The sequence below is a fragment of the Chrysochloris asiatica genome, unplaced genomic scaffold (assembly GCF_000296735.1).
Source record: "Chrysochloris asiatica unplaced genomic scaffold, ChrAsi1.0 scaffold00258, whole genome shotgun sequence".
In the NCBI taxonomy this organism is placed as follows: Eukaryota; Metazoa; Chordata; class Mammalia; order Afrosoricida; family Chrysochloridae; genus Chrysochloris; species Chrysochloris asiatica.
Window position 1 is genome coordinate 83,409 of NW_006408776.1, and position 13,103 is coordinate 96,511.

Consider the following 13,103-nt stretch of genomic DNA (forward strand, 5'->3'; position numbering starts at 1 on the left):
ATTTAGATACTCTATGGGGCCCGAGCTGAAGACTTTCAGGAACAGATCCACTACACAGACTGTGAACTGAGGAAGGCATGGTAGAAAAAAGTGCAGATTCTGGAGTATGCTATTGTTTATTTAAGGCAAGGAGATGTGGATTCATGAGTATATGTCTCTATTTATGTTAAAACACCACCACTCGTTTGCCACTTTGTTGCACTGTTGTGGCTTGTGCGTTGCTGTGAGGCTAGAAGCTATGCCACGGGTATTTTGAATGCCGGCAGGGTCATCCGTGGTGGGCAGAGTCCAGCTGAACTTTCAGAGTAAGACAGGCTCAGAAGAAGGAGAGGCGGATGACTTCCGAATGTTTAGCAGTCAAGAAATCAAATGGCGTATCACATTAGACCAATCTGCTGCACAAGACCCCTTTAATGGGTCCAAGAGTAAAGATTTTGAGGACCAAAGTACACCTGAGCCAAACCATGGTATTTTCAATAGCCTCATATGCATGTGAAACTTGGACAATGAATCAGGAAGACCATGGAAGAATTAAGAATTGATGCATTTGAGTTATGGTGTTGGACAAGACTATTAAAGGAATTAGAACAAACAAATCTGTGTTGGAAGAAGTAAAACTAGGGTGCTTCTTAGAAGCCAGGATATTGAGACTTGGTCTCTCATATTTTGGATATATTATCAGGAGGGACCAGTCCTTCGGGAAGCTGTCGCATGCTTGGTAAAGTGGAGGGGCAGAGAAAAAGAGAAAGACCCCCAGTGAGATGGGTGGGCACAGAACAGTGGGCTCAAACAGCAACAATTGTGAGGATGGTGTACGATCGGGCAGTCTTTTGTTCTGTTGTACACAGGGTCGCTGTTTGTTGGAACCAACTTGATGACACTTGACAACAACAAACAACATGTTAAAACAAACCAACAAAAAACATCGAAAGATAAGCCATGAATAAAGTTACCCCATTGGTGATGGCGATGTAAACTTTGGAACCGTGTATTAAACATAAGCACAAAACTAAATGTAAACAGAAATCTCTAAACATTAAAAAATACATAAATAAAATAGAAACCTAATTGTAAGTCCAGTTGGTGAGAGCCCCACCATTCCAAATGACCTTAAAAATCTAGTGGTCTGAATTTGCAGCCTTGGACTAACAAGAGCTAAATTGCAAAAAGGCCTTTTTAAAAAAAAAAGTACACTTTCTAGTAATGTTATCAATGGGCTTGTGTTGATACTGTTATTCTGAGACTACTGTGTATACACACAGTAGGGATAAAGCAAATGAGTGGCTTTATGAGTGTGCTGGGAACCTGGGTTTTCAGTGTATGAGCAAGGAGGTACATTTGTACAAGACGTGATGAAGTTAGCTAACACTCCTACAGTCCTGAGTCTGAATTAGAAATAGCAGGATGAAATTACAGGATAGTTGAGCTTCAAAAACCCAAAATTCTAACTCCGTCCATTGGAAAGTCCTAGAAACTATAACCAACCCCAAGCAGCGAGCACCCTAGCATTGCAGAGTATATGGTCTCTGTACGCAATTTCCCAATAAAAGGAACGAGAACCCACTGCCGTTAAGTTGATTCTGACTCAGAGAATCCCTATGGACAGGATAGATTGGCCCCATGGGGTTTCAAGGCTGCAATGTTTACAGATGAAGACAGCCACATATTTCTTCTGCAACCCAGCTGGTGGGCTTGAACCGACAACCTTTTAAAGATTAGCAACCAAACTCTTGACCATTATGTCAAGTATCTTGGAAAGACTGAACCCAAATGATGTCTGCATTGGTACTGTCCCAGAGAACTGTGTCATAACACAAGTTTTCTCTCTCTGCTAACTGGTCATCATTTTTGGCAGCTTAGTGTTTAAAATGTGGCTAGTAAAACTAGGTAATTTTAATTTTAATTAGCTCAAATTTAAATAGCCACATGGGGCCAGGGGTACTGTTTTGGATGGTGTGTCTATGTATGTAAGTACCAAACCACACGGAATAAGCAACAGAGGAAGCTGAGAAAACCACACTGTGTAAAATCTAAAGGACAAAGAACCCTGTTTGCAAGAGAAAACAGAGGAATGAAGGAGGAACCAAAAGACAGTTAAGGGACATATCAACCAATCACCCCCTGTTATTGCTGTTGTTGTTAGGGTGCCATCGAGTAGGTTCCAACTCACAATGACCTCATGTATAGCAGAATGAGACACTGCCCAGTCCTGTGCCATCCCTCAAATGCACTCCTACGTTTGAGCCGCTGGTGCAGCCAACTGTATCAGTCAAATTAATTGGAGGTCTTCCTTTTTTCCCTGACCTTCTACTTGACCAAGCATGAGGTCCTTCTCCAGGGGTTGACTCTTCCTGATAACATGGCCAAGTACATGAGATAAAGTCTTGCCATCCTTACTTCAAAGGAGCATTCTGGCTGCACAATTTGCGAGATGAATCTGTTCTTCTGGCAGTCCATGGTAACTTCAATATTCTTTGCCAACACCAGAATTCAAAGGCATCAGTTCTTCTACAGTCTTCTTTATTCACTGTCCAGCTTTCGCATACATACGTGGTGACTGAAAATAACATGGCGTGGGTCAGGTGTACCTTACTTAAGTCTTCTACGTGACATCTTTCTTTTCTAACTTCAAAGAGATCTTTTGCCCAATGTAATAAATGTGTCATTTGATGTCCTGACTGCTACTTCCACGGACATTGATTGTGGGTCCAAGTAAAACAAAATCTTAACAATTTCAGTCTTTTCTCCATTTATCTTGACGTGACTTCTTGGTCTAGTTGTTGAGTTGTAATTCATACTGAAAACTGTAGGCATTGGTCTTTATCAATAAGTGCTTCAAGTCCTCTTTGCTTTCCGCAAGGAAAGCTTTACCATCTGCATACTGCAGACGGTTACTGAGCTTTCCTGCAATCCTGATGTGGCGTCTTCTTTATAAAGTTGTTTCTCAGATTATTTGCACACAGAATGAGTAAGTATGTTGAAAGGATATAACCCTAACACACACCTTTTCTGATTTTAAACCATGCAGTGTTCCCTTGTTCTGTTTGAATGACTGCCTCTTAGTCTATGTAAAGGTCCCACATGAGCACAATTAAGTGTCTGGAATTATTCACAATGTTATCCATACTTTGTTATGATCCATACATTTGAAGGCCTTTGCAGAGTCAAGAAAAGACAAGTAAACATCATCCTGGTATTCTCTGCTTTCAGTCAAGAGCCATGTGACATCAGCAACAATATTTCTCATTCTGTGATATTTCTCCTCTTCTGAATCTGACTTGAATTTCTGGCAGATTCCTGTCCATGTACTGCTGTAACCACTTCTGAATGATATTCAGGAAAATTCTACTTGTATGTGGTATTAACGGTATTGTTCGATGACCTGCATTCTGTTGGATTGTCCTTCTTTGGGATGGGCATGAATATGGATCTCCTCTTCCATTCTCACCCTTCATGGTCCTGAAATTTGTTTCAGAAAAATCTGGGTCTAGAGAGAAGGAGGAGCTCTGGTAGAGCAGTGGATTACGAGTTGGGCTGCTAACCGCAAGGTCAGCCGTTCGAATCTACTAGCTGCACTGTGGGAGAAATATGAGGCTTTCTGCTCCCATAAAGGTTTAAAGCCTCAAAAACCCTATAAGGGCCGCTATGAGTTAGAATCAACTCCATGGCACAAAACCACCAGCACCAGCAGATAGGTAACGATGGTGAAGCAAGAAAAGACTGGCCAGGAGGTGGTCAGTGTAGGTGCTGGGCGACAGGGATGTGGGGCTTACTTGAATCTTCTCTCCACTTTCAGACATGCTTGGTATTTTCTATAAGAAAAAGCCAAACAGGACTATTCTCTCGCCTTTTCACCCTCTAGAACAGCAAAGGGCTAAAGCGGTGATCAGTCACACTTACACATGAAATACCGGAAGGCCTTGGACTTCACAAGGATATTAATTCCTATAGGAAGAGACAAATGGTAAAATCAAAATTTTATCTGGAAACATACCGTGGAAGACCAGGGGGATCTCTACCTAGAGGTGTGAAAGGAAAGATCTGATCTAAGAAGAGACTGCACTGACCACTGCTACTCTGAGGCCAACCTGGGCAGCCCAGAGTCAGGGTGAAGCTTTGGTGGTCATAGCGCAACTTCAATGGCGGCTCACCCCATTCTGAGGCTACTGTCTTCTAATTATCTGAAAATTTTCTTCAATAAATATTGCTTTTTATATAAAGAAAGAAACCACAAAACGTGTTCGCTTGGTTTTCAAGCTACCAGTTTCCTTCCTAGTCCAACATTTACTACCTGTTCTGTCTCTTATCCATGTGGACGTCCACACATATACACACATATAAGACACTTGCTCTTCAAATATGCATCTGTCATCTCTGGCTGTCTAGCCCCGTGAGCATGGTGCCATATTGGCTTCAGGCCAATCTTACCTTTAAAGATGAGGAAGGCCGTTCTGGGCAGCTCATCAAACCAGTGTTCTCGGTTTTTCTTTGCCTGGCCAGGAATAAGAGCATGCAATAGGGTGTTGGGGTTTCTCCCCTCCTTGCCCAGCTAACTTGGGGAACAATGTAAACATGCAGGAATCCCAACAACCACAGAGACAGCCAAATTGCTTGAAACTGCCGGAAGTCGACATTACTTTAATGCAATCTTCCAAACAGCACTCCAGGAAGGTACCACTGCATTCTGCAGGTGAGACAAGCCTTGCAAAGGGACAAAAACTTGCATGAAGCCACCCAGTGATGAGGGAACCTAGCTGGTGTTCTTAACCACAGCTCTGCATTGCAGTCGGAGGGGACACTGGGGGCAACTGTCTCTTCTTGAAGTACATGCCACCCAGCTGAGCCCTGAGCTGTTCTAGACTTTGCGTGCAGGGTGCTCCTGTCTGCAGCACCTACTCCACAGCACCCCAGCCCACTCCGCCCCTCTCTGGCCTAGTCAGAGCACTCACCTTCCACTTCAAGGCGGCGACCTCGTAGATGTCATAAAAGTCCTTGAGGCTGTCAGCAGAATGAGAAGGAAAAACAATCAGAGCATGTTCCGTGAGATTTCCGGCCTCTTGCTCACCTGTTTATGGCTACCTTTATGGCTGAGGGTGGGAGATGAGGAGGGGACATCTGTGAATCAGAGGACCCTGAGCCACAGGCATTTGAAGCTCACTTTTCCTTTGGGGACTATGAGCTCTTAATCCAGGTTGACACAGACCAACAGTTTTAACACTCCCTACTCCAATCCCCCCGAGGCAGCCCCCGTGACTAATTCTCAGATGGACAGAAATGCAGCATTGTTACCGCTGCACTGTGCACCAGCCACTGAGGCATCCAAGCACAGGAGCCTAGCACTGGTCGCGGAGACCTACGGGTCAGTCCTTTGAGGCAGTACCAGGCGCACTTGTGCATGTCCTCACTCTGTCCCTCGTGGCTACAGGGCACCCCTGCTTCCCAGAGCTAACTGCAGGGTCAGTCCATGGCTCAAGATGGTTGGTAAGACCCTCCCTGCCTCGCCAACTTCTGCTAGAGGTCTGCCACCCGAGCATGAAGTCGGCACCAGAGAGTTCGGGGTGCAGGAAGGACCAGGGCGAGATCCCTGAGTATCAGCATCCTGCTTCACCCTAAGCTTTTCATCCCATGAGCAGGACATGTCTTTTGTGGCAAGCCTTTCTTGTCACTGGCACAAAAATCCTGACACAGTCTCAGGGTATAAAGGTCTCCGTGAAGAAAACCAATTCTCTACCAAGTCTCTCTGCCATCTACCCACTAGCGCCTTTCACAGGCCCCTGCCCCGTCTTGTGAGCACTGGTCTGCTCGTGCTGTCTCCCCCAACCCCCGCAAGCCCCCCCAATACCCTGTTGGCTCTCACCTGAGTAGTGGTGTACTGCTCTGGTTCAGAGCCTTAAAAGTTAGGTAGCGTTCCCGAGTACTCATCCGGGGCTTGTAGAACCGCATCAGGCCCTCAAAGTGCCTGTAGGAGATGCCGGCGGGTCTCTGGGGAGACAAGTAGGGCTGTGAGACACTGGCAAATACAGGCCCCAGATGCTCCTTCCCAGGGCCCTGCTCCCGTGCTCTGGAGACCGGCCTCCTGGCCTCCAGAGTCACTGGCCACACAAGGCCTAGTAGGGGCACAAGAAAGGGAGCACCTGGCCCAGCCCCCTCCCAGCCCCAGGCCCTCCTACCCGCTGGCTGATGAGCAGGCGGTAGGCATGCTGGATGGCAGTTCGTTTATGCAGCAGCAAAGACTTGAATTTGCGCTTCTCGATGTCATTGAAAGTGTCGAACACCACGGCCAGAAGCTGGGAGGGAAAAGCAGAGATGTGGCTCCCATTCCTGGTGAACTTCTGCCCTCTGCTCCCAGGCAGGGCTGGCATGAGGCTGCCTCAGAAGGTGGTCTTCAGGAGATCCTCTTCCAGTACCTTGGGGTCTCCAAGTCTTTAACAGAGGAAAGCTACTCCGGCCACTGGTATATTTTCTGTCTTCAGATACATGAAGCCGGTTGCTATTAAATTTCCCCCAGTCCCCCTTCTTTCTAATCTACAGCAAGTCCTGGCTGGGCAGCTCTGTGGGGGAGGGGAAAGCAGGGAGAGCTGCTCTGCAGTCTCAGGGAAGGGACACCGCCATACGGCAGGGCATAACAGTCTGTTGTTGTTAGGTGCCATCGGGTCTATTCTGAGTCACAGTGATACTATGTACAACAGAAGGAAACATAATTGTTGCGTGTTTGAGACCATTGTTACCACTGTACCGATTCATCCTGATGGGGTCCTTCCTTTTTTACTGGCCTTGTACTTTACCAAGCGTGATGTCCTTCTCTAGGGACTGATCGCTCCTGACAACATGTCCGAAGCACAGGACAGGAAGTCTCACTATCCTTGCATTTAAGGAGCATTCTGGCTATACTTCTTCAAAGACAAATTTCTTGGTTCTCCCTGTAGTCCACAGTAGATTCAATATTCTTCACCAACACCATACCTCAAAGGTATCAATTCTTCTCTGGCCTTCTGTATTCCATATCCAATTTTCACATGCATATGAAGTGACTGAAAATACCATGGCTTGGATCAAACACATCTTAGTCCTCAAACTGACATCATCTTTGCTCCTCAACACTAAAGAAGTCTTTTGAAACAGATGTTCAAATGCGATCTGTCATTTGATTTTTTGACTGCTGCTTCCATGAGCAAGTAAAATAAAATTGTGGATCTAACTAAAATGAAATCCTTGACAACTGCAATCTTTTATCCGTTTATCAAACTGTCCAGTTGTGAAGATTTCTGTTTTCTTTAGTCTGAGGTATAATCCATATTGAAGGCTGTACTTGTTGAGCTTCTTCAGTAAGTGTTCATCTGCATGTCAGAGTCTTCCTTCAGTCGTGATGCCACGTTCTTCATAAAAACCAGTTTCTTAGATCACTCGCTCATCATACAGACTGAATCAGTATGGTGAAAGATACAACCCTGATGTACACTTTTCCTAATTTTAAACCGTACAGTATCCCCTTGTTCTGTCTGAACAGCTGCCTCTAGGTCCATGTATAGGTTCCACATGAGCACAATTAAGAATTCTGGAATTCCCATTCTTTGCAATGTTATCCATAGTTTGATATAATCCACATAGTCAATGAAATAGAAGGTAACATCCTTTTGGATGTTTTGAGGCACGATCCATCTGACATCTGAAATTATATTCGTCCATCCACAGCGTCTTCTGAATCTGCCTTAAATTTCTGGCAACTTTCTGCTGAGGTACCGTTGCAACCAGTTTTGAATGATCTTCAGCAAATTTTTGCTTGCATGTGATTAATATTGTTCTAAAATTTCTATTCTGTTGGGTCACCTTTCTTTGAAATGGACACAAATATGGATCTCTTCGAGTTGGATGCCCATCTGTCTTCTAAGTGTCTTGGCATAGACGAGTGAGCACCTTCAGCACTGCATCAGTTTGTTAAAACATTTCGATTTGTACTCCATCAGTTTCTGGAGTCTTGCTTTTAACCAGCACCTTAAGTGCAATTAGAACTTTTTCCTTCGATACCATCAGTTCTTGATCATGTGCTACCTCTTGGAATGGTTGAATACTGACCAATTTTGGGGGAGAGTGATTCTATGTATTCCTTTAATCTACTTTTGAAGCTTCCTGCACCATTCATATTTTGCTCACACAATCCTTCAATATTGCAACTCAAAGGCTGAAGTTTTTCTTTAGTTCTCTTAGCTTGAGAAATGCTGAGTGTGTGCTTTTCCCTTCTGGTTTCTAACTAGTCCCAAATATTTGCACATTTCAGCTTTTGCTTCCTTATTTCAGAATCTCTTCTGACATCCATTTTGTTTTTTTTTTTTTTCTTTCTTTCCTTGTCTTTTTAATGACCTTTTGCTTTATTCCTGTTCTTGATGTCATCCCACAACTCTTATGGTCTTCGGTTATTGTATCTAATGTATCAAATATGTTCTTGAGATGGTCTTTAAATTCAGTTAGGATATATTCAAAGTCATATTTTGACTCTCATGGACTTGTTTCAATTTTCTTCAGCTTCAGTCTAAATGTGTATATGAACAATTGAAGGTCAACTCTACAGTCAGCCCCTGGCCCTCTTTTGGCTGCTCATATTGAGCTTTTCCATCATCTCTTCCTACAGATGAAGTTGATTTGATTCCTGTGTATTGCATTTGGTGAGATCCACACGTATAGTTGCCATTTATGTTGGTGAAAAGAGGTATTTGCATTTGTCAGTGGTCTTGCAAAATTTTGTCATTAAGTCTCCAGCGTCATTTCTATCACCAACGCCGTATTTTCCAATTACCAATCCTTCCTCTTTATTTCCAACTTTCATATTCCAATCACCAGTAATGATCAATGCATCTTGACAGTATGCTTAATCAACTTCAGACTGCAGAAGTTGGTAGAATTCTTCAATTTCCTCATTATTGGCTTTACTGGCTGGTGCATACACTTCAGTAATAGTCATATTGGGTGTCATCCTATCACTAACAACATTAACACTACACTACAAAATAGATCTTGAAATGCTCTTTCTGACAATGAATGCAACACCATTCCTTAATTTGTCATTCCAAGCATAGTCAATGATAAGACTGTCGAATTCAAAATGGCCAATACCAATTCATTTCAGCTCACTAATGTCTAGGATATTGATCCTTATGCATTCCATTTAGCTTTTAACAACTTCCAAGTTTCCCAGTTTCCCACTTCGTAATTCCACCTTCCAATTATTAATAAGTGTTTGCAGCTGTTTCTTCTCATTTTGAGTGGTACCACATCAGTAAATGAAGGTCCTGAAAACAATGCTCCATCCATGTCACCGAGCCAGCTCTACTTTGAGGGGGTATTCTTTCTCTTGTCGTATTTTGAATGCCTTCCAACCTGAAGGGTCATCTTCCAGTAATGTATCAGACAATGTTGTGCTTCTCCTCAAGTTTCCAGTGGCTGATTTTTCAGAAGTGGTCTCCCTGTTCCTTGGTCCTAGTTTGTTTTAGTCTGGAAACTCTGCTGACATCTGCTCACCATGAGCAACCTTGCTAGTATTTGAACACACATATATAGGTGTGGTTTGGAAGAAGTTTGGACATATTATCAGGAGGGACCAGTCCTGGAGAAGGCTAGTGTGATTGGTAAAGTGGAGGGTTGGAGAAAAAGAGCAAGACCCCCAATGAAATGGATTGGCACAGTGGCAGCAGCAATGGGCTCAGGCGTAGCAATGATTGAGAGGTTGGCACTGGACCGGGCAGTGTTTCATTCTATTGTGCACAGGGTCACTATGAGATAGTACCGACTGAATGACATCCAGTCAGTACCGACTCATAGCGATTCTGTATAGGGTTTCAGAGGAGTGGCTGGTGGGCTTGAGTTGCTGACCTTGTGGTTAGTCATCCAGTGTTTATCCTACAGCGCCATACCAGATCTCCATAAAAATATATATTGTGTACACACAAACACACACACAATTTGTACCGTCCCCTTTAAAACTCTGAATCTCTAGTTTTCCTGAACCCAATGCAGTCTTTTCCATTTCTCCAGCTGTGCCTGACTAAGTCACAAGAACTCTTCAAATATAAACATAAACACCAGACTTTATCAACCCCTCTGATTGATTGAGACCTTGGGCCCTGTGGGTGGTCTCTACGCCAGCCTGCAGACCTCTTCTCTGGAGAAGCTGCGATGGGGGGGCGAGGAATGCACCCTATGGCCAACCGAGCCTCCAGACACCTCCCACATTCTCAGTGTGCATAGGGGTTTGACATTGCCTTAACAGAACTTCCGTGTTTGATGCTGTTTTTATAATGGGTGGTGACCAACGGGCTGGAAATACACCCAGTATTCTTAGCACAGGCACGCAACAGGGATGGACAGCTGAGCTCTGGAATAGGACCGTCCCTGCCCTGCCACTTCCAAGCTGTGTGGCCTGGGGCGGGTCACTCTACCAGCCTGACCCTGCTTCCACTTTTCTAAACTGGGTATCATAACCATCCCTCCAGGGTTGTTGTGCCAAATCATTTAATCATCATACACAAAGCACTTTGCTGAGCGCCTGGCTAAGGCTCAGTAAATGGCAGCTTCTGCAGTTTTTATAATACATGTTTGCTCCCAGAATGGAAGTGCCAGGGTACCCTTGATTAATTACAGCTCTATCAGCAGCAGCCTGTTTTCCCAGGTGCCTCTGGGTAGGTTTGAACCACTAATCCTTCTGTGCATTGTTCAGCACTCAACTATATGTACCATCCAGGCCTGGCTATATGGTTATGGAAGGTCAAAGCCTTGAAAACCCTGTGGGGCACGGGCCTACTCTGCACACACAAGGTGGACTTGAGGGTCACTAACAATAACCAGCAGTCACAGCCTGGTCAACGAGGCATCTACCCCTGGGACCCCGCTGAACTCCCCAACACTGCATTCCACTTCCTTTCCAACACTCTGCCCTCAGAAGCTCGTGGCTGGGACCCCGCTGAACTCCCCAATGCCCGTGGGACCCCACTTGAGATCCCCAACACCGTGCTCCACTTTCTCCTCAACACTACCCTTAGAGGCTCATGGCTGGGATCCCGCTGAACTCCCTAACACCTCTGGGACCCCACTGAGCTCCCCAACACTGCACTCCACTTCCTCCTCAACACTACCCTTGGAGGCATGTGGCTGGGACCCTGCTGAACTCCCCAATGCCCCTGAGACCCCACTGAGCTCCCCAATACCACGCTCCACTTCCTCCTCAACACTACCCTTGGAGGCTCGTGGCTGGGGCCCCACTCCACGGCTCAGATGTCCTTCCCCAGTGTTCTGCCCTGGGAGGCTCCACTCACCAGGTTCATGATGAAGTACAGCTCGATGGAGAGGTACACGATGAAGAAGACACAGGACCAGGGGTTCCGCGAGTACGAGGGCATCATCACATCTGGGAAACTGAACATGAAGACATCACTCATAGGGTCTGTGTCAGCCTGTCCCCACGTCTCCAAAGACAGGCCTTACAAAGGACTTCTCTTGTTCTACCCTCCCAGTCTCCATACCCACCCTTGCCCCCACCAGTCTCCTCTCTGTCTGTGGACTGCAGCGTCTCCATGCCAACCCTGTCTCAGCAGCACCCCTCACTTCTGTGCTAAGAGGTGGTAATGTCCCTGGGGCACCAGCAGAGGGCAGAAGTCAAAGCCCCACTTACTTGGCTGTGGTCAGAAGGACAAACAGGCTAACGATGCTGTTCTCCAGGGTGTTGAAATACTGTAGGGGGCAGAAGTCAGAAGCATCTGAGGCTGGCCGCGCGCACACACACAGCAGCCAGGAACAGGCTGTGATGGGTACCTCGAATGCCTCCGCACTCCCTCCCCACCTGGCTCCTCCCATGGAATCCCCAAGGAATGAGAAAATGGGGAGAACACGGGCCTCTGCCTCCCTGAACTCAAGGCTTCTGGCAGAAGCACGCAAACAACTTTGGGGGCAATTAGCTAGACTCTTCTCCACTGTTCTGCCACCGAGATGTTCCAAGGCTGACCCTGGAAATATCTCAAGGACAGGAAAGGGAGTTCCCTGAGCTCTTAGGGAAGGAGTCTGCACAAATCTACATGAGGTGGGGATTTGTGGGTATTACTGACTATGATGAGAAATCAGGCAGAGCCTCCCTTTCTAGGGGGTCTAAGGGGAAAGGCCTCACATGAAAGTACGAAGCAGACAAACAGGCTGACTACTTACGGGGTCCGAAGGATTAGGGGAGAACAAGTAGAAACCTAAAAATGAAAAGGTTAGAGCAGAGATTACAGCCCAGGTCTCAAAAGGCCAAATCAATGAGTGCAGTGGGCTGAGGGGGGGCAACAATGTGTGCTCTGTCTCTAGGGACCAGGTGCCACTTGGCATCAAATGACTGCTGCCAGGCGGGAATGTGGCCCAAGAATTGTTGCGTCTATAATAACACAGGGCTGGAGATTGGCACTTTTATGCAATTTTCATGTAGGCTTGAATTTTTCAAACCAAACAAACACATCTGCTGGCTAACTTTGCAATCCAGATGGCTGGTGTGCAATCTTTGGTTTTCAGAATATGAGAGCCAAGTGACAGTTCCAAAGGGAGCCCACTGTTGCCCTGTGGCCAAACCTTCTGGGCTGAGACCACCATGACCTCCCTTCCTCTCAAATCCCAGGGCTTTTTAGTGAGACAAGCGAGAAACTCTACCCTGCGAAGTCCGTCTAGCTGGGGAGGCACAGATGACTGCCAGAAACAGCAGAGGGGAAGTGGGAGCCGATGGCTTCCTGGGCTGGGCTGGGGCAGGCACGAGGGATGGGTGGGGTGGGGGGCCCAGAGTCAGGACTTGGGTTGCCTTGCACCACCGTTCAAGCAGTCCCAGAGGAGGGACCTGTGGTTGGCTGTGTGTGTTAGGCGACTCTGCCACCAGGCCTGTGTCTGGATGTGGGGCCATATCAATACACAGCCTCATCAGCAGAAGCCAGACCTGAAAGTGGCAAAGGATGTGACCCTGCTTTACAAGGGAGCATGCAGGTTGATAAAAGAGACAGAACAGCAATGGACTGAAGTCCAGGGACTGAGTAATGCAGTGTGCCTACAGGCAGGAGGTTGGCTTATAAAATGTGTCCTTTGGACATTTAAATGGAATA

At 46.1% G+C, this 13,103-nt stretch overlaps 1 protein-coding gene across 1 annotated transcript in view; it reads right to left on the reverse strand.

Moving 5' to 3' along the window:
* TPCN1 (two pore segment channel 1) overlaps positions 1-13,103 on the reverse strand; it is a 58,522-nt gene that overhangs the window by 8,943 nt on the left and 36,476 nt on the right. The window contains exons 7-14 of the mRNA XM_006874020.1: positions 12,187-12,221; positions 11,660-11,718; positions 11,304-11,403; positions 6,171-6,287; positions 5,858-5,982; positions 4,950-4,998; positions 4,429-4,492; positions 3,901-3,945 (exon numbers count right to left, since the gene is read on the reverse strand). Coding sequence (XP_006874082.1) covers positions 3,901-3,945; positions 4,429-4,492; positions 4,950-4,998; positions 5,858-5,982; positions 6,171-6,287; positions 11,304-11,403; positions 11,660-11,718; positions 12,187-12,221 — 594 coding nt within the window. The remainder of the gene's footprint in view (positions 1-3,900; positions 3,946-4,428; positions 4,493-4,949; positions 4,999-5,857; positions 5,983-6,170; positions 6,288-11,303; positions 11,404-11,659; positions 11,719-12,186; positions 12,222-13,103) is intronic.